This window comes from Chanodichthys erythropterus, chromosome 3, assembly GCF_024489055.1.
Source record: "Chanodichthys erythropterus isolate Z2021 chromosome 3, ASM2448905v1, whole genome shotgun sequence".
In the NCBI taxonomy this organism is placed as follows: domain Eukaryota; kingdom Metazoa; phylum Chordata; class Actinopteri; order Cypriniformes; family Xenocyprididae; genus Chanodichthys; species Chanodichthys erythropterus.
The window spans coordinates 13,965,334-13,986,892 of NC_090223.1; the positions used below are offsets into that span (position 1 = coordinate 13,965,334).

General features: G+C 38.5%; 1 protein-coding gene across 4 annotated transcripts; it reads right to left on the reverse strand.

Annotated features, from left to right (window-relative positions):
* Positions 1-1,495: 1,495 nt before the first annotated feature.
* On the reverse strand, positions 1,496-21,152 carry tnrc6bb.1 (trinucleotide repeat containing adaptor 6Bb.1). 4 transcript variants are annotated; one of them, XM_067381089.1, is made up of 21 exons: positions 19,530-20,303; positions 17,339-17,406; positions 17,224-17,245; positions 15,833-16,180; positions 13,766-15,667; positions 13,515-13,679; positions 13,166-13,347; positions 12,967-13,041; positions 12,738-12,887; positions 12,145-12,276; positions 11,946-12,068; positions 11,764-11,859; positions 11,100-11,307; positions 10,814-10,957; positions 9,796-9,915; positions 8,243-8,377; positions 7,678-7,764; positions 7,402-7,602; positions 7,255-7,319; positions 6,098-6,237; positions 1,496-6,010 (listed from the first exon to the last, which is right to left on the reverse strand). In XM_067381089.1, the coding sequence occupies exons 2-21, from the start codon at positions 17,381-17,383 to the stop codon at positions 5,617-5,619; spliced, it is 4,734 nt and encodes a 1,577-aa protein (XP_067237190.1). In that variant the 5' UTR covers positions 17,384-17,406; positions 19,530-20,303; the 3' UTR covers positions 1,496-5,616. The 4 variants fall into 4 exon arrangements, with proteins under 4 accessions (XP_067237190.1, XP_067237191.1, XP_067237189.1 ...); XM_067381090.1 differs by lacking the exon at positions 19,530-20,303 and adding an exon at positions 17,527-17,946; XM_067381088.1 differs by lacking the exon at positions 19,530-20,303 and adding an exon at positions 20,937-21,152 and having other exon boundaries at positions 1,497-6,010.
* Positions 21,153-21,559: the final 407 nt, after the last annotated feature.

Sequence of the window (21,559 nt, forward strand, 5' to 3'; positions counted from 1 at the left end):
ATAGATAAACTTTATTTAAAGCTATTCATTTAGTTCTTTTGCATAAAATAGCACTAAGATTACATGATTATAACTCTTCTTTCTCATTGTTAATTCTCCTTTGGGCAGATATGGCTAAATTAAGGGTATTTGGCTAAATTCAGTGCAGCGACTTTACAGACAGTGTATTTTACAGACAGTTTTAAAATGTTGTTTATGATCTTTTTCTGACTGTTTTCACTAAGTGTCAAAGATAAGTCTTTTATTGTACACCAAATGTAAAAATTTAGTCCAATCTACTTAATTATAGTTGAAAAATTAAGGATCTTTGGTCCTACGTATACATCACTGGAGATTCATTTTGTCACTGGTGTTACTGTTTTTTGTCTGTCACATTAAATAAAATGTGTCATATGTGACATGATAATAATTTTACATCCATTGAATTCTGCTACACTCAAGAATTAAGATTTAAAGGATTGCATCATTACTTTTCATAACTGTTTTTCCAAACTTTTCATTGTTATAGCAAATACATGGTTGCGAAATTGAATTATTATCATTCAATCACACTTTTAACTAACCTGATTAAAATAAAAAACACATAATCTCCTTATTTTTTGCATTATCATTATTATTCTGTAACTCTGACTGCATGTGCTGAAAAAAAATGAGAAATAATATTTCATAAAATTGTTTAAAAATGCCAGAGAAGTAAGGTAACACCAGTGACAAAAAAGGGGACATGCAGTCTTTAAATAAATGTACAAAAAAATTAAAAAATCATTAAGCTGTCATTTATGTGTATTCATAAAGTCAAAGTGTAATATAATAATGTGGTCTAAGTTTAAATGTTAGAAAAATAAATACATTTTAAGACATTTTGTCATACCAAAAGTGGACGTTTCTGTAGAATGACCCTTGATTATTTACGAACAAAAGCTCACAGAAACGTGAAAATGGTCTCATTTGAAGGAAAATACCCTAAGCTAAAAGATGATATAGTTTGACTGATTGAAGCAGCTCTTATCAAAAGTGCGGGGGTCGATTTCTATCTTTTCAAAACTGCGGGGGTCCTGACCCCCCTGTCCCCCGTGCCAACGGCGCCCCTGCTTGCGCACTAAATGAGTTCAAGACATCACTGCCGTTGTCAGAGCACGATCAGACCTTACTAACCAAGTGCTGAACGCAGTTGGACGTGGTGTTTTAGAGGTAAAAAATTATATAGTGTTGGGTTTCTCGCACAAACCGATCGTTTCGTCTCTTAGGACATCAATGTGCCGTCACGAGCCGCAGGGTATAATTTGGATTTGTCTGTCATGTTTTTTGACTCTTATAGATGGAGTTCCCATTGATATGCATTATATGACTGTCAGACCACAACGGTTGGAGTTAAAAATCATCATTTGTGTTCTACTGAAGAAACAAAGTCACCTACATCTTGGATGCCCTGGGGGTAAGCAGATAAACATCAAATTTTCATTTTTGGGTGAACTATCCCTTTAAGTGTTAAGTGATTGTTAAAGATACTTTACTCAAAAGAGTAAATAATAAAAGTTTAACATTAGTTAACAAAAAGTTTATCTTTATTAATCTCAACATTTTGCCTTTTACATTAGCCAAAGGTTAAAAGTAATAGGCTATCTGCTAACATTAGTTATCAGTGTGTGAATAAACATTTTATGAACTAAAGTCAACAAAGGTTTAAAAAAAAAAAAAGCTGTTAAAATTTCATTATTATCCATTATTAGTTTATGTTAATGTATTAACTAATCTTAAACGAGACCTTATTGTAAACTGTTACCAATCCAATTTAAAAACCTGGTAACTTACCTCTAAACACACTGACAGGTTTACAGCTGAGCACAAATGACAGAAAGAGTCCAGAAACCACAAAAAAAAAAAAAAAAAAAAAAATCTTTATAACAGCTGCATATGTCACTTTTATTTAAATAAACTCTTCACCTTTTTTTTTTCTTCTGTAAAATCTCAAAAAAATTGAAACACTGAAAGGAGTGTTAAAGTCTTAATTTAAAACAAAAACAACAATACAGACACATAAAAACACATGTCTTTCAGCTGTTTGTAAACTCTGGACAGGCGGATAAGTTTGGCAGAAACGCCGTCACACGTTTGTGTCTTAAAAATGCTTGTAGAATCATCATTATTGCAGTTCAGCCGATACAAAAGGCTACATGAGTACGCTTAAAAAACAACGAAAGAAACACCAATCGCAGAAACCCGCTAATGCCAACGTTTGTAAAACACAACCAGCAGTGTATAGTGCACAGTTAACAATGTACAGCCGCACACAAACTCACAAACACAGACAAAAACAGTAAAGTGCACACATACACATTGTAGACGGCAGTCCGTCCAACACACTTGAAAATCTTTGAAGATAACTTGTATATGCCTTAGCAAAAAACAGCGTACGAATCGTATAAATGTAACAGCAAATCTGACGAACAGATAAAGAAGGGAACAGTGGAAGGTCAGAACGAGATCAGATGCGTTTAAGTTACACGAAATCCACAGGAACGCCGCGCTGGATTAAAGAAACAGAATCTGCGTGAATCTCACAAAACATTGTGACATTTCACACCGGAATCACAAGGAAATTACATTTTGTGTGATGAAAACTTATCTTATTTTCAGGACCATAAAAAGTTTTGCATCGTGACGACAGAAAAATTTACTTTTTGCAGAAAAATGGCATTAATTAAACTAAAGTGTTTATTCATCATGATATTAGTTGATTTAAATAAAAATCTAACTGCATTACAGTACTTTTCACTGTAATATATTAAATAGTACATTACAGTAATGAGAACATAACCAGATTCAACATAGTAAATGTGCTAAATCATCAGGAAAATATGGAAGCTTGTTTCTGTCACAGAATAAAAAAATTAAGTTAGCCGCGACTTTTATCTCACAATTCAGATTTTTTTCCGCAATCACGAGATGTAAATTAACAATTTAGGGATATAAATTCACACTACCGAGAAAATGTCAGAATCACAGGGTATAAACTCACAATTGCAAAAATGAAACTTGTTTATTGCATTAATTTGTTTATTGCGACTTCTCACAATTCTGACTTCTTTCCGCAATTGCGCAGATGTAAATTCACAATTGCGAGAAAAAAAGTCAGAATTGCGGGATATAAACTCGCAATACTGAGAAAATGTCAGAATCACAGGGTATAAACTTGCAATTGCAAAAAATAAATTCGCAATAGCAAGGGGGGGGGGGATCAGAATTGCTGATTATAAACTCACAATTGCGAGATGTAAATTAACAATTGCAAGAAAAAAGTAAGAATTACGGGATATAAATTCGCAATACTGAGAAAAATGTCAGAATCACAGGGTATAAACTCGCAATTGCAAAAATTAAACTTGTTAATTGTGTTAATTAGTTAATTGTGACTTCTCACAACTCTGACTTCTTTTCACAATTGCGCAGATGTAAATTCACAATTGCGGGGAAAAAAGTCCGAATTGTGCGATATAAACTCGCAATACCGAGAAAAAAGAAGTCAGAATTGTAGGGTATAAACTCGCAATAGCGAGAAATGGAAAGAATCGTGCGATATAAACTCGTAATTAATCACAATTGAGAGAAAAAAAATGTCAGAATTGCAGGGTATAAACTAGCAATTGCAATAAACTCGCAATAGCGAGAAAAAGTTAGAATTGAAAGATATAAACTCGTAATTATAATTTTTTTTCCTTGCAGTTGACCTTTTGCAACTGCAAGTTTACATCCCGCAATTCTGACTTTATTTCTAATAATTGTGATATAAACTCAATTGCGAGCTATAAGGTCTGATTCTGAGAAAAAAAAGTCAGATCACAATTATGACTTTTTAATTCGCAGTTGCAAATTTATATATTGCAGTTCTGAGGGGAAAAAAGTCTGAATTGTGAGATAAAAAGTCGCAATTGCCTTTTTTTTATTCCATAGTGGGAACAAGCTTCCGTATGAAAACATCACAATGAAAAAATTGTAAATTGCTCCTCAAAATAGGTTGTTTTCTTTATGCAACATTTATATTTTGACTTCTGATTCTGGAGTGAAATGTGGCCTGTTTTTCGTGAGTTTTACGCATCTACCAGCTTCAAATGCTCTATCGCTCAAAAAAACAAAAACAAAAAGAAAACAAGAAATCTGCTGTCGAAGCATCAAACAGTGCATTGTGACAATATTTTTGCAACTATAAAACACTTCTTCCCAAATTCTCATTAGTATCTTGCAGAAACAATGGCATTATTTAAATGATTTCAAGTGTTTATGCATCATGATACTAGTTGAATTAAATTAAAAACTAATCGCATTACAATATTTTTCACTGTAACTATTACGATCACTGTTAAATATTACTGATTCATGAGAACAGCAAAAACAACTTGTTGCATTACAATAATGAGAATGTGGGAGTAAATGTGCTCAGTCATCATGAAAAAAATATCACATCCATTTGTAAACTGGTCCTAAAAACAGGTTCTCTTTAGGCTAAATTTTGATTCCGACTTTATTCTGGAGAGAAATGTGGCCTGTTTTATGTGAGTTTCACGCATCTACCGGCATCAAATGCTCTCACGAACTCAAGAAATCCACTGATGAAGCATTAAAACAGTGTCTGCATGTGCCAGCGTAACATCAAATTTACATTGGGTTGTTCAAGTTGAGCAGTGTGTGTGTGAAAGAAGGCCTTTAGGAACAGTCCCTGCATTCAAATACATGATAGCTTAACTCTGGCAATGACGAGAATGTCTGTAAGCAAATCCACAGCGATCGCACTGCATCTGTGTGAGTGTGTGTGTGTGTGTTTAATATCTCACTGATACCAAAGCCTGTCGACACGTCCAGTGTTTGTGTGGAAATGTAGCTCTCTGGATGTGAGTGTGTGTCTGTCTTAAAGCTGCGGTGTGTGAAATCAACCTCACCAGAAAGAACTGCAAAAACAATGAAAACATACAGAAGCCATGCGTTATGCTTGTATGGTGACTTATTCTTCACTCAGTAAATCAAAATATACCCGAGAATATGTTTAAGATTTCATATAGATATGTAACTGACGCATATATACTTTTTTTGCATTGTGACATTATTCAGCTAGTATTTTTGTTCATGATGATGGTATTTGTGTTTGCGCTGCGAGTTTTAATATTAGTATATTTATTAATGATTTATATTTATATAAAATTACATTAAAATAAACTGTATTGCTGTATTTACAAAATATAATACAGCAAAATAAAATAGAAATAGAAAAACAAAAAACAAAACAAAATAAAATGAAAAAAAAATCAAATTGAAAATCAAATTTGTGAATAAAAACAATTTAAAGTAATGTATAAATAGTATTGAGAATTAGATGATTGATTTTTATTACAAACAATGTCACAAGGCAAAATACTTAACGGTCCTAAAATTATGATTTTTTATTTCCTTTCGAGTTTCGGGATAAAATGAGGTTCAACCCTTGTCTCATGAAAACTAGATGAAAAAATGTTAATGCACTGGGCTTCCACATGTTTGGAAACAATCATTATTTTTGCAGTTTGATGCCGTTACGACACACTTTAAACTCCATGTACCAGTATCTCAAAAACTCTCAACTGTCAATCACAAACTGTCCGTCCCGCCTCCAAGCAGGTTGCCTGGCAACAACCCGGCTGTGCCGTCCTCTAACTGAGGAGCGCCCCATAGGCCGCCGCCGTGATAACCGGGAGCCACGCCCCCCCAGACCCCTTTCCCCGCCCCCTCCCCTGCGCTGTTGCTCCATTGGCTGAGGAGGGCGAGTCCGGGCGTTTCCACCGCAGATCCGGCCGAAACGTCCAACCCCTGCCAGTCTCCGTCCGTGCCAATGCCCGCGGGCCGCTCGCTCTCTCGAGAGGCGGAGTCGGACGAGCCCTCGGGTGACCCCGCGACCCCGGCGGTCTGGGAATGTGTGAAGTAACGGACGACGTCCTCCTCGCTCATGAACTCGGCCACGATGGTGGTGTTTCCCAGAACGCACCTGAACATGAAAACACACTTTAGATCACAGTCACTTAAATTAAATGAAAATTACTAGAAAGTCTGCCAAAGATATTGCAGGACTCACATATGCAGGGCGCTCTGGGCTTTGGCGGCTTCATGAGGGCTACAGTAGCGAATCAGAGCGCTGCCCTGCGTCAGGCCGAGGTGAAAGGTCAGAAGGGGGCCGTGCTGCAGACAGATCGTCCTCAGGGTCGAGCCGTCGATCTGCACAGACGTGAAAACACCTAAACCTGATGCTTTGCTACTGTAAATACACTGACAAATACAGTAAATCCTCTTCAATCTGATCTGCATGAAGCGCCAACTCATTCAGGTCGGTAAGATTTTGTTTTTTAAATGTTTGTGAAAGAAGTCTCTTCTGCTCACCAAGGCTGCATTTATTTATTGATCAAAAATACAATCAAACCAGTGAAATATTACAATTTAAAACGGCAGTTTTCTGTGTGAATATATTGCAAAAATGTAATTTACTCCTGTGTTCAAAAAGACACTGAAGACTGGAGTAATGATGCTGAAAACCACAGGAATACGTTACATTTTAAAGGAACACTCCACTTTTTTTGAAAATAGGCTCATTTTCCCAACTCCCCTAGAGTTAAACAGTTGAGTTTTACCATTTTCGAATCCATTCAGCCGATCTCCAGGTCTGGCGGTACCACTTTTAGCATAGCTTAGCATAGTTCATTGAATCTGATGAGACCGTTAGCATCTCACTCAAAAATGACCAAAGAGTTTCAATATTTTTAAACTTGACTCTTCTATAGTTACATAAGACTGACAGAAAATAAAAAGTTGTGATTTTCTAGGCCAATATGGCTAGGAACTATACTCTCATTCCAGCGTAATAATCAAGCAGGCACAATGATATTACGTAGCACCTCTCACAAATGTCTCCATGGTTGCAAGGCATGCTCCCTGTGCAAGCAGGGGGTCACAGGTGCTGCGTAATATCATTGAAACTCATTGGTAATTTTTGAGCGGGATGCTAACGGTCTAATCAGATTCAATGAACTATGCTAAGCTATGCTAAAAGTGGTACCGCCAGACCCGGAGACTGACTGAATGGATTAGAAAACGGTAAAACTCAACTGTTTAACTCTAGGGGAGTTGGAAAATGAGTGTTCCTTTAACACACACATTCACACAGAAAACAGCCATTTGAAATTGTAATAATATTTCCCTGTTTCCGCTGTATTTTTGACCGAATAAACTCAGCTGTACCTGTGGCGTGAGGTTCCGCAGTAACAGCCATGATTTTCCCGCCGACGCTCCTCCGTCGCTCCACTCTGAAGAACACGATACATGAACAGGTTGAGCTTCACACGCGTCCGTTGCTCACGTATGATGATGACGGTGTGTGTGCAGTACCTGTTTTAAAGGGCGACTCCGGGACGCTGGCTCCGCCTCCCCACGCCCTGGGCATCCGAGGCCCCTCCCCCGACCACGGCTGCTTCTGACTGCTGAGGCCCGGAGGGGGGCGGGGCAGGTGAGAAGTGTTCCGATTGGTCCGCCACGATTTGCCGTGTCCAATGGGCTCCGGCGGCCAACTGGACTTCAGCTCGTATTTAGCTGGAAGCGTTATGGAATATTACCAGCTATTCAAAAGCCTTCATAAACACAGTGAACATAGTTTTGACGCGTTACCTGTGCCGTGTGCAGTGAGGGGGGTTTCTGAGGCACTGTACGGCCAGGCACCAGGTGAAGGCATACAGGTGTTCAGAGAGTGTGACCCTGAAAAACAGTGTCAGGTCTTTTAGTATTACTGTACAAACATCCACCTTCAGCTCGTGCTTTGAGTGTTTTTTTAAATCTGATTTTTATAAAAGAAACATAAGAATAACTTTTATATTGTTTGTAATATTTCAACATGAACACTTACTGGACTGAAGCGCCTTGAGTTTACTTGATTATCCATACAATATACACAAAAATCTTGAGTATCAAATATACAGTTGTGCTGCTCAATCTCTCGATTATTTAGTACATTTTAATCAACACACTAAATATCGCTCCCAGATCTGCTCACAAACTTGGTCAAACCCGGTGACTAGTTCTTTCTCAAACATGGTAAATATGACTTTGCTTCCTTCCACACCGTTTTAAACTGATCCCTGACTGCTAAAACTGTGCGACACACACATTATGGGGTCAGAGAAATGACTGCCTGAAGATGAGACCAGGTTAAGGTGAACCCTCTCTGACTCAGTACCTGTGTTGTCCTGCAGCAGATGATGTTCGGTATCACCGAGCACGGCTGATCCCATCATTCCCGCAGGGGTCATGTAAGGGTCAGGCTCTGGTTCGGGGCTCTGGACGCCCTTCCATGGGACGCCCGGCTGAAACTCTGAGTGAGACGAGATATTACAGCAATAAATACATGTGAAAGGTAAACCAGGGATCTGCAGGGTTTTAAACATCAAATCTAAGGCTTTTTAAAGGGTTAGTTCACCCAAAAATGAAAATTCTGTCATTAATTACTCACTCTCATGTTGTTCCACACCCGTAAGACCTTCATTGATCTTCAGAACACAAATGAAGATATTTTTGATAAAATCTGATGGTTCAGTGAGGCCTCTATTGCCAGCAAGATCATGAAGTTTCATGAAGCTTCAAGGCTTTATGAATCTTTTGCTTCAAATCAGTTGTTCAGAGAGCCAATCGAACTGCCAAAGCCATGTGAACCAATGAAATTTCGAAAACACTTATGATGAAACAAAGCCTCGTTTACTGAAATCACATGACTTTGGCACTCCGAACCACTGATTCAAAACAAAAGATGCTTCACGAAGCAGTGTTTTGAAATTGGCCATCATTAGATATTGTTGAATAAAGTTGTTATTTTGTTTTTTGGTGCACAAAAATTATTCTCGTCGCTTCATAACATTAAGGTTGAACCACTGTAGTCACGTGAACTGTTTAAAATATGTTTTTATTAGCTTTCTGGGTGCTCCGAACCTGGCTGTATGCACTCTGAACCACTGATTCCAAATAAAAGACTTGTAAAGCTTCAAAGCTTCATGATCTTGCTGGCAATGAAGGCCTCACTGAGTATTTGGGTTTTATCAAAAATATCTTAACTTTTGTTCTGAAGATGAACGAAGGTCTTACGGGTGTAACGACATGAGGGCGAGTAATAAATGACAATTTTCATTATTGGGTGAACTAACCTTTTTTAAAGGACCTGTGGCAACCCTGTAAACACTTGTGGATGTTGGGTAATTTTCATATAATATCAGACATCATATGCAGAGTTGGACTGAATGCGATAAGAAAATATTAACACAGAGAAAGTTTGATCTTCAAACTTTCTGTTCATCTGTCCTGTTCAAAAGACACTATCACAATTTCCATAACTTCAAGCTGTTTTCAACATAGATAATCATAAATGTTTCTTAAAAAAAATAAAATAAAATCAGCATATCATTTCTAGAAGGATCATTTCACACTGAAGACTGGAATAATGATGCTGAAATTTCAACTTTGATCACAGAAATAAATTACAATTTACAGTACATTCACATAAAAACAGCAATTTTAAATTGAAATACTATATTTCACTGTTTTTACTGATTTTTTGATCAAATAAATGCAGCCTTGGTGAGCAGAAGAGACTTCTTTCAAAAACACTAAACGGTAAAATAGAAATGCCTATAAATCAGATTTGGGCTTTCAGGGTGAACAAAGTCAAGACAGATGAAATAATTTCACTGATTCAAAGGACGGAAGTCACTAATGAAAAGAGCTATCAGATCTGAATGTTACCTGGAGGCCAGGTGGGGTTTGCAGGAGGTGTGTCCATTTTTCCAGCTGCGCTTCTGTGCCAGCCGCCGCCCAATACGTCAAACTGAGAGTACGAGCCGCCGCCGGGCAGCTTCACCGGCCCTGAACACACAAACACTGAGTTAACACACATTCAACAATGACCTGCGACATCAGTTTATCTTTCCCTAATTCTGTGTTCCATTTTAATTTGTTCTGCATTCCATTTTAATGCCTTAAAAACTATTGTTAATACTAAGAATTTCATTAATCTTTTTAAAAATCAAATAAAATTTTAAAAATTCCTTTTTTATTTTATTTTTTAAACTTTTTTTAAACTTTTTTTTGCAAACAGAAAAATGTGTAAAATTATGTTCCTTAAAAATAATGTTCTAATAAACTGTATTACTGTTAATTATTACCAGGGTATCTGTAGGTATTAGCGCTTCAAATTTAATACTTTTTAATACAATTTTCCAGAAAAATATATATATTGTAATATAGCTGAAAATATATAGTAATAACAACAACAGTATAATAATAACAACAAAACCTTTATTTGAGAATTGAAATGGTAATATAAACAAATAATATATTTCTGTTTTAATTCACTTTTATGCTTTAGACTGATTTCATGATTTCAAAAAGCAATGAGTGAAAACGTCATGAAATCTAACTCTTTACTGTTGTGTCAGATCAGTTGCATTTTTAAGTCCTTTGAAATGTGGATTTAAGGCAGGGTCTTATTTTTACATTAAGGAATTTAAGACATTTTAAGACTTTTTAAGGATCTACAGACTTTGAGAAGTACATGTGTATACGTAGTATGAATGTTACTATACTACTATACGTAGTATAGTATCCTTGACATTTATTCAACAGTGCTTTTGATCTGCCTGCACTGACACTATTCTTTAAAAGGAAAATGTATATACCAATTATCAATGTAAAGCTGCTTTGACACAATCTGCATTGTAAAAAGCACTATATAAATAAAGGTGACTTGACTTGACTATTTTACCGTTGTGTAGTGTTTGCTCCGGCGGGGAGGGCGTCAAACTGTTTCCATCCATCATCCACTTAAATCGAGACTGAGTCCCAGCTCCATCCTTCAAACCAGCAGGAGAACTCATCAGAGAATCCAAATCTGATCCGCTCGCAAAACCTGAGACAGACAGAGATGGAAATGTACTTATGAAATTTCCAAAAAAAAAAAAAAAATGTGTAATCTAATTTAAAGCAGGACATTCAAGTAAAAAACGCTTTATTGTTAAAGAGGAGTCATTTTTTGGATGTGACATCCTCACCTGTGAACGCAGCTGGAGCTTTGTTGTGCAGCTCTGATCCTCCCATGGCCGAATGCACTGGCACATCAGGCTGCTTGTGAGCATTCATGCCCAGGTGATGGAGGTGTGCGTCTGGGTGTTTGGGGATGTGTCCTCCTAGGGGGGAAGGCGAGAGTTTGGGCCCGCCAACCCCCTGTTGCTGCTGTAGGATAGCCATGATCCGTGCCAACTATTAAGAAAACACACAAAAAAGATTTAGTCCTACTTGATATTTGTGATTTTTCTAAAAAAAGATTTATGGATAATCAAGTAAACCACAGTTGCTTCAGTGTAGTTAGTATTCATCTTGAAATATTTCTAACAATATTAAAGTTATTCTTACATTTATTTCATAAAAAAATCTGTAAAGAGTTCACAGCAAAAAGACGTGAACCACAAGCTACAGGTGGACATTTCTACAATCATACTAAAAGGCCTTTTACTTGCTAAAAACATCTAAACATTCAATCAGATGACAAAAGGCATGTAGCAGAATGTGTGGAAGAGGTTTTTCAGCAAAGTTTTGATCATGTTGGTAATTTAGAGGCCTTAGAAATGTTTAAGTCAGTAGAGGGCGCCGTGCAGTTCTTTGGATAATTCAGCAGGGGGCGCTGCACTAATATTTGGGTGAGCAGTTATGCTGTACCTGCTGCGGGTCTTGCTGTTGTCTTGCAGGAGGAGGAAACTTCCTCTGATTCAGAAACTGTTGCTGCTGTTGTTGTTGTAGAATGATCTGACAGGCCTGGGAAAAGAAACATATATAAATCATTAAAAAAAATGCTGCTTAAACATTTTATGATATTTTGCAGGACCAAATGTGATGCATACTAGTTGGAACTGCTGCATGTGTGGATGAATGCCACCAAGCATGGCGATTTGCTGGGGGGAGAGCTGTGGAGGGAACATACTCCCACTAGGGGGCGCCATTGGTTTAAGCAAAGGCCCAGGAACCTGCAGAGAAACAGAGCAACTGTGAGCTAATAAACGTACATTTACCACAGTGCTTAAACCAAAGACACAAACTGACCTGAGGTGGCAGGAACTGGGGAGGCACTTGTGCTCTTATCCCGGGGGAAGGGTTTAAGGGGTGCACACTAGCCTGATGCATCCCTCTCAATGGAGGATGTCCACTGCTTCCAAACATATTATGACCCCCGACCTTCAAAACAACAGCAAAGAAGATCTAAAGCTTAGGGCTTTAGAAGGTTTTTTCAAGTCTGTGAAAATCTACCTATGGACACCATTGTACCCTTGAGCAAGGTACTTAGTCTGCATCTGAAAACACATACTTCCCTACTGGGTCAAAAAAACAGTATGTGAAGACTAGTATGAATTCACAGTATTCACAGAAATAAGCTGCAATGGCAATTTTATCCAATGGTTGTTGATTGGATTATTAAGCAAGTTATGACATTTTGATTAAAGATAAGGTATGCATGGATGAATCATTCACAAGAAGACATGCATTAAGATAATAAATGGGGTCAAATTTGATTTCAAAACCTCAGGGTGCTCTTCTTTCTCGAGAGGGTTTCTGCATTTATATGCCATGCAATCTCTGTTATTAGATACAACTTTCTTTGTTCTTTAATGAAGATGGTGTTGGAAGTGTCTCAGTACCTTGTCAAGATAAGGTCCAGTCTCCCCACATGGCATCTCTTTGGAAGTCTGTGAGCGAAATCCTCCCCCAGTCCTGCCGCCTCTCCGCATCTCACCATCATTCATTCCTCTCCTGTCATGTCTATCATGACCCATACCGGAGTCTTCATCCTGACATAAACAATCAGCATATTTCTAAGCTGCTCTGCAGCTTCACACAAGAGCAAATCAGGGCAAAGGACTAGCTTACCGTAACGCCCATGTTTGAAAACTGCCGAGTCACAGGAGATGCCCATGAGTCCCCACTGTTACCTTTAAGGGGGCTCTGGGGGACAAACCAAAGGCGAGAGGGATAGAAATGTTAAGGTGTCTGCTTCGTAGGAGTCGACCGTTTTCCTTTAAAATCTTGGGGAGATCAAAATATCTAGCTATAAAGAGTTCAAATATACCTTTGCATTGAGTCTCCTGGCCCCCTGGCCTTGCCCCCAGCCCCCAGAGTTGTACGTAGGCATGTTGCTTTGGGATCCCCGACTTCCCCAAACACCAACACTACCATCATCTTCCTCCCAGCTGGAGTGGCGGGATGCATTCGAGCTTTCGTCACCCCAACTCTCTTGCATAGACTTTGAACCTGAAGAGAATATATATATATATGAAAATCAGCTCAAATTATTCCATTAATGCAACAAATATAAAAATTTAGTCAAACATATGACATTTATGTCAATTCTGTGGGAAAACCACAGACGTAACCCTGGTTGTACTGTTTAATGGACGTGTACATGGACAGGCTCATACCAGACTTGGCAGAATGGGAATGGGAGTTTCCCCATCCTCCACCTTTCCCTGGTTCACTCGATTCCCCCCAGCCAGATGGTGTTTCAAACGATTTCCCCCAAGAAGCCGTACCGCTGTCCACAGATGGGTCAGAGGGAGCACTGCTGCGCGCCCATGTTGCAGGACCTAGAAAGTGTACGTGTGTTACTAAAAAGGGACGATTCTAGTTCAAAATGGTTTAATTGATTCAATATGAACTGCTGCCTTCTTACCCGAGTTCTTAGATGCCGTTCCAGGCTGTCTTCCAGACGACGACTGTTGGGCCGGTGAGCTGTTCTTATCCCACAGATTGACATTCTTGCTGTTGTAGCGTGACGGATCGCCCCATGCAGACGTGCCGTCGTCGATCTCCATCTTCCGGCTGATGGACTGAGGCGAGGGTTCATCCCACCCACTCGGCTCTACGACTGAAGTCATCTGAGGGATAGGTCCAGATGTCCACCCAGACCCTTTGCTCTGGTCATCCGGCTCTCCTGGACGACCCCTGTCCTGCAAGGCCTTTGGATATCCCGGCATTTGCTGCTGGGTCTGCGATTGCTGCTGCGGTTGTTGATTTTGGGTTTTAAGTGCTGTTTGTTTGTTTGGTATCTGTGATGGAAGCTTCTCGCCCCATCCCTGGTGCAGTTTGACACTGCTGCCTTCATTTCCTCCCCAGCCACCACTCCGCTGTCCCGAGTCTTCCGGGCTGCCCTCATCCTGATTTCTTCTGTCAATACCTCTCTCTTCCTTCCAGCCTCCTCCCTCGGGCAATTTCGTCCACTCACTTCCGCCACCCTGGTTCCACCCAGTTCCTTCCCTCCTACACAAACTTTCAACCTCCTGGTCTTCTCCCCAACCACTCCCTTTGCGACCACTCCCAACACTTATTTCTCCATGCCCGGTCCACCCCTGAGCTCTATCCACCTGTCCAACCTCTTGCTTTTGCATTTTGGAGCTGGAAGGATCACCTGCATCCTGCCAGCCTTCCTTACTGCGATCGGTGTGCACTTCTACATCCCAACCAACATTCCCACTATCGCCCTCAAAATCCCAGGCAACGTTCTGCTTGATCTGGGTTTTGCCCCATCCCGTGTTGCACAGCACTTTAGGATCCAGGTTAGTGTGAGTGATCAAGCTCTGTAAGGCTTCTTCTGGGTGGAGGGCCTGACATCTGGAGGGACTCTGGACCAGATTGTGGGCGTGCATCCCATCCTCAGTGCTTTCTCTACCAGTCGATTCTCCATCGGACCTACCCCAGTCATCTCCTGCTTTCTGATTGTCGTCTCTTGATGCCACACTTTTTGCAAGCATTGAAGAGTCCTGTAAACTATCTGTGCTTACCTCAGAGATCTCTCTTTCATCCTCTTTTGTGGCTCCAACTGTTGAGTTTGAGGTCCATCCTGTAGCTGCCTGTTTGTTTGAACCTACTGTGTCGCCATCCCACTTTCCCTGAGAGATGCCAGTGCCATCATCTGAACTTCCACCTACAGCATCACTGCTCTTCCCAACAGGATCTTGTCCTGTATCCCACAAATCTGCACAGGAGACTCCAACCTCTCCACCACCATTTGGTCCAGCTTGCAGCTCCGCCCAATCCCCTGTAATGCGCTCTTCGTTCTTGCAGAGTGTCTGGTACCGCGCACTGGCTGGACTCAAGGGTGCAGGAGGAGATTCTTTAGAGGCAGTGTGAGTTAAGAGATCTCGACCTGAAGCTGCTCTATCAGGGTCATCAGGGTTGTAGTTTGGATTTAGACCTTGAGTGCCCTCCTGGTCTCCAGAAGGTAACGGCACCTTGGAACTATAATGTGGATTGACTCCTTTAATGGATTCTTTATTGTCGGACTGTGAGGACGCACCTCCTACCACACTGGCTTCTGCATATCCAGAGAGTTGAGAAGAACTATTCATTCCCAGGCCAGCAGACTCATCCATCCCTAATCTTGCAGACTGTAGGGTCTGATCACTATTCCAATGGTCTTCCGGTCTTGGCCATTTCTCTACGTCAGAATTGTCCTTGTCCATTCCCTGAGCGGAGGGTTGACCTCCTGAGCCCAGCCCCCATGTGTAATTTGCATAAGTGGGAGTGGCAGAGGCATCAGACGATGAGTGCAGAGAAACTGAATCCACCGTATGATCTGAAAGAGGAAAAACACCAAAGTATCAAAGTATGTTTTCTGACATTACTTCCACCCATAAAAGATTTTCTGCACTCTGTTGAATAGGTTTGACCATATTGAAGTCCATTCTGTGTTTACTGTACCAATAATGTTAACATTGCAGCTCTGAATGACTCGACCCACCTGAGGCATCAGCTTCCTCCTGCAGGGGAAGTTGGGGCGTTGCGTCCCCCCCGTTTCCGCCCCCCAGCAGCATGCAGGACAGTGGTGGCTGGCCCCTCTTCAGTAGCACTTTGGGTTCCTGCTGGTTGCGGAAGCGCGGGGGCACCTCACGGGGCATGTAGCGCTGGGACACCGCGGAGGGGGGCTGTCCGTCGGCCACAGCGGTCCGCTTTGCATTGTTCCCTCCCTCAGGGGGGTCCAACGAACCCCCGACAACAGGACAGGGGGTGGGTGTTTCGGCAGGACCGAGTCGTGATGAAGCACAAGTAAGGGTGGTGAGAGATGTGGCAGATGGAAATGCACTCGATTCTGACATGAGGAGAGTGGTTAAAAATGAAATTAAGTATAGGACAGATTTTCTCAAAATGTCTTCTACAAATCCCTATTCCCCAAACTTAATGGATTAATCCACTTTCAAATAAAATGTTCCTGATAATTTACTCACCCCCATGTCATCCAAGATGTTCATGTCTTTCTTTCTTCAGTCGAAATGAAATTAAGATTTTTGATGAAAACATTCCAGGATTATTCTCCTTTTAGTGGACTTCAATGGCCTCCAAACGGTTGAAGGTCAAAATTATAGTTTCAGTGCAGCTTCGGACGTAGGCATACGACAGCGTAAGCTTTTTGAAGAATACGGAAAGCAAAAGCACGTGCAAGGTGATCATTTGTGTTTATAAAGCATATACACTTGTATTTTTTTTCTAAAATGACCAATCGCTAGATAAGACTCTTATTCTTCATCTGGTATCGTTTAAAGCCCTTTGAAGCTGCACTGAAACTGTAATTTTGACCTTCAACCGTTTGGAAGCCATTGAAGTCCACTATAAGGAGAATAATCCTGGTATGTTTTCATCAAAAAAAAATTAATTTATTTTCGACTGGAGAAAAAAAAGACAAGAACATCTTGGATGACATGGGGGTGAGTAAATTATCAGGAAAATTTTATTTGAAAGTGAACTAATCCTTTCAATTTTGGTTTCAGTCGTTGGCTAAATAAAAACTTTAATTTCAGTTTGGGTTTAATTTCAGTGCATTGCAAATAAAAACACTTATAATACAAAGATACAATACTTGAATAGTTAGAGTTGCACACAATATCGGCGACAATATCAGTATCAGCTGATATGTTCATTTTTATTGTTATCGTTATCGGCCTGATAAGAAAATTTAGCTGATATATTTCATATCGGTGCATCCCTATAAATAGTGACTATAAATATAATAATGTAAAGTTTTATTACAAAATATTAAAATATAAAAAGATCTTGTTTTATATTTATATTCAAACAAATGTAATAAGAGTACAGCATTATGGAAAAAACTTGTATAGCTATCTAAAATATACCAACCTTTTGTGATGTCTTCAGTGTCCTGCAATAAAAACAAATTATTCATCAGATGTTTGTGCACAAATATATAATGTATGTTTTGCTAATTGTTGAACACAGCAAGAATATCACCCGCCTCCTGGTGACTACTGTCTCCTGTCTTATGGTGACCGTCTTCCATGAACTGCTGCTCCCTTCCTGTTCCTGTGACACGACACGCATCACATGGGTTAATTGAGCAACATGTTTATAACTTAATGGTTTCAATAGGGCTGTTTAATACATATGTCCTGTATTTGTGCCATGCATGTTGTAAAACTGCACCTTCCACCAGCCCAGTAATGCAGCAGTGATGATTTTATTCCATTCTGTTTTTGTGTTAATAATTTCATTCATTCTTTACACAAAAACTCTGATCAACATTGATTGTATATATGGACAATCTAGGGCTGCAACAACTAATTATTAATTATTAATAATTAATAAATCAATTATTACCGATAATTAAAAATAATCGACAACGAATTTGATTATTGATCAGCCACGTTCACGCGCTGTGCTCAGAAAACATCAGCCAGTCAAGTCGCTTTACAGTAGTGAATAACACATTTCTGTGGACAAAACACATATGGAAAATAGCGGAGGACACGGAATGAGGTGCTACGGGAAAGGTACATGTCCCAAGTTGTCCAAAGCACTTCAAACAGAAGCATAAGCATTAACCACATCTTGGTCTGTCGTGATTTGACAGATGCGTGTGCTGTTTAATGTTTTTCTCAGCACAGTTACTTTTTCTAACTTATGTCCTTATCTGTAAATGTTAGAAAGTCTCATGAGTATTGCCATTTTGCACGTTCTGACAACAAGCGAGTCTTGTTAAACTTCATAGACTTCAATGAATGAGCGCCGGTAAGCGCATGCTAGAGGTCTTCACAGGTCCAAAAATTTGTAAGCAAACCCAACACGTCTCTGATCAAAGCCAGGTGTTCTCCGATCAACTCAGGTATTACACACACTGTTAAACAGACCCTGGACCCAAAGTAATAAATTGGGACCCAATCTGGACCTAGCTGGCCATGTAAAATATAGACCAGAGGTCAAGACCTCTAGCACATGCACGTCAAACAGATGGAGTGCAGAAGAACAAGAGTGCAATAAATCTGATTAAAGTAAACATTTTGTTAAATATTTAGGGGAGCAGAAACAGTAAAGGTTAGAATAGTCTATTAATGAAATATAATTAATTACTATGTTCAGACGAGTCAATGTGTGTTCTCTTCATACCTCATACAAGTTAACATTTTATATTTTTGTTTTTGTTTATTATCATTTTTAATTTAGCTACTTTATTTTCAGGTTTAGAATGTAATGTTTGGGTCTTTTTTTTTTTTTTTTGTCCAAAGGACTTGTCCAATTTTTGTCCAATAGTACTAATAAAAAACAATGATGTAACATCCAAAGTATGTAAGGTAAGTACAACTAGATCACTTTTATTGAATCTAAAAGGTTTTAATTATATTTGAAACATATAAACGTATTTTAAAGATTTTGAAGTGTCAAAAAGTAATTCGGTTTAACTATCCCACTATTTTTATGAGAAAGAATGTCCGGAAAAATGAATTTCATTGATGTCATTCCGAGTAACCAATATAAAAGGACTATTTTGGATCATGTCATGTGTTCAATATCATGTGACAGGATGTGACATCATTCAGACGCCTGCAAAAGGACCACATGGTCATGAAGCAAAGTAACTAACTCTCTGTTAACTATTTGAAAAATTCATGCACTGCAAAAAATGTTGTTCAAAATAATCTTATTTCAAACCAAAAATAAGATATATAATCTTGTTTTCAGTTTGGATTAAGATTATTTTGTTTACCCCATTGGCAGATTATTTTGCTTGTTTCAAGGAAAAACTCACTTAATTTCGACTTATTTTTCCTAAAAACAAGAAAATAATTTTTACTTGTCAAGAAAATGCTTCTTGATCTAAGAATTTTTAGATATTTGGACTGGAAATAAGACAAAAATTCTAAGTAAGAACAGCATTTTTTTGCAGTGTGTCACTACGCATGTCCCACAATATCAAGTCATTCAGTATATCAAGTCATTCAGTCAACTGCTATAAAACATAGAAAATGTTGTAATAAGACAAAGACAAAAGCAGTGTTAATTGATTATAAATACCACTTAATATCATTGTTAACACTTAATAAAACTTCAAAATTAATTATATCTCCATTAAGTTTTTTTTTTTTTTTTTTTTTTTTACACTTAAAGGGTTAGTTCACCCAAAAATTAAAATTCTGTCATTTATTACTCACCCTCATGCCGTTCCACACCAGTAAGATCTTCGTTAATCTTCTGAACACAAATTGTTCAGCAGTGTTTTGAAATTGGCCATCACTAAATAAGTCGTTATTTTGTGTTTTTGGTGCACCAAAAATATTCTTGTCGCTTTATAATATTAATATTGAACCACTGTACTCACATGAACTGATTTAAATATGTTTTTAGTACCTTTATGGATCTTGAGAGAGGAAATGTCATTGCTGGCTATGAAGGCCTCACTGAGCCATTGGATTTCATCAAAAATATCTTAATTTGTGTTCTGAAGATTAACGAAGGTCTTACGGGTGTGAAACGACATGAGGGTGAGTAATTAATGATGGAATTTTCATTTTTGGGTTAACTAAACCTTCAAAAACCTTATTTGTCAATGACCCCTTTATATTTTTTGCTTACACTGTATAGCACAGTATAGGTACTATATTTGTTTTCATAGACTTTATATTACAGTTTAGAGGTCAGCACTGGGCATGATAATAAATAACACAGTTTAAAATAATGGATTCAAATAAATTTTTAGTTTAAAAATAATACTTTTAGAAAAAAAAATTGACAGATAAATCTATTTAAATAATCTTGTCTTTAAAACATTAGCACAAAAAAATTATCTACATTGTTCTTAGAACATTTTTTTTTCCCAGTAACATTTTAGTTGGACGTTCATTTAACTAATATATATATATATGTTATATATTATAACTTGTTTCAGAACGTTAGGAAAACATTAAAATATTGTTTACAAAATGATAAAACTGAATGTTCCTTTAACGTTCGCAAAATCAAGAAAGAAACGTTCTTAAAACATTTAACAAAATGGACATTCCGAAAGTTCATTGAACATTCAGAAATGACTTAACGTTAGCAAAACATTTAACGTTATGTTAGCTGGGTAATACTCTGATACCATACTGAATGATGACAATACTATGATATTAGTTGTCCAAGGTACATCAAAGACCACCTGAAATTAACCATCACTATAAATCATCTAACGTTACAGATTGTTTTTGCCATACTCATCTTTCTGCAGAAACTTACTAAGCTAACGTGCTAATCATGGCGCATTTACACCCAAACATTCAAACGCACAACAAATACGCTTTAATATCACACTAAGCGTGTATAATAGTAGCAACTGTATCATTTCACGTGACATAAGTTGATATACAGCACCTATACATTTAATTATTCAGTGGAATTCGATGGTAAACACCTGAAAAGATCCAAACTAAAATGCAATGCTAACAATACGTTCGCAAAATGAGAACGACAGCCTTCAAACACAAATCTAACGTGTTATTTTACATATACCCGTATGTGTGTTGCAGATAATGTAACATACGTTGTGTATGTTTGTACATGTTTGGGTTTGTTTTGCTCACCTCAGTCAGTTCGGCCTGCAGCTGCGCACTGGACGCCGCGCCGATCAACATCCGGGTATCGGTTCACAAACACACATATACACACACCAACACAAACGCGAAACAAGTACAGTGGTAATAATAAATTGTGGATGTGGTTTTTATAGTTCTTAATATGTTTACTAAATATGTGAGTGTGTCACGGACGGCTGTCATACGAGCATTTTACCAGAGTACTTTGAGTGACAGACCAGCAGAGGGCGCTGGGATATTCGCAATGGTCACTGACGTACATCAAAAGGTTAGGGAAACTTTCTGGAAACGTTATCTGATATTTAGGGGCTGTTCTGCAAACCTAAGAAGTTCTATTTCCGTAAAGGAAACTTTTCTTGCTAACCACAAGTAATATTTCAAAGCTTGCAACTGCTTTAGAGCAGAATTTGAATGTTTCGGATTTGATGAAGTTTACATTAAAGGATTAGTTCACTTACAAATTAAAATTTCCTGATAATTTACTCACCCCCATGTGTGCCTTCATCACGTAAATGCATATGACATGGTTGTTATAATATACAATACAGTTCGGTCTCCTTTTTTAAATTTCCTAAAACGATGATATGAAGGATTCTAAAGTGATCATTCTA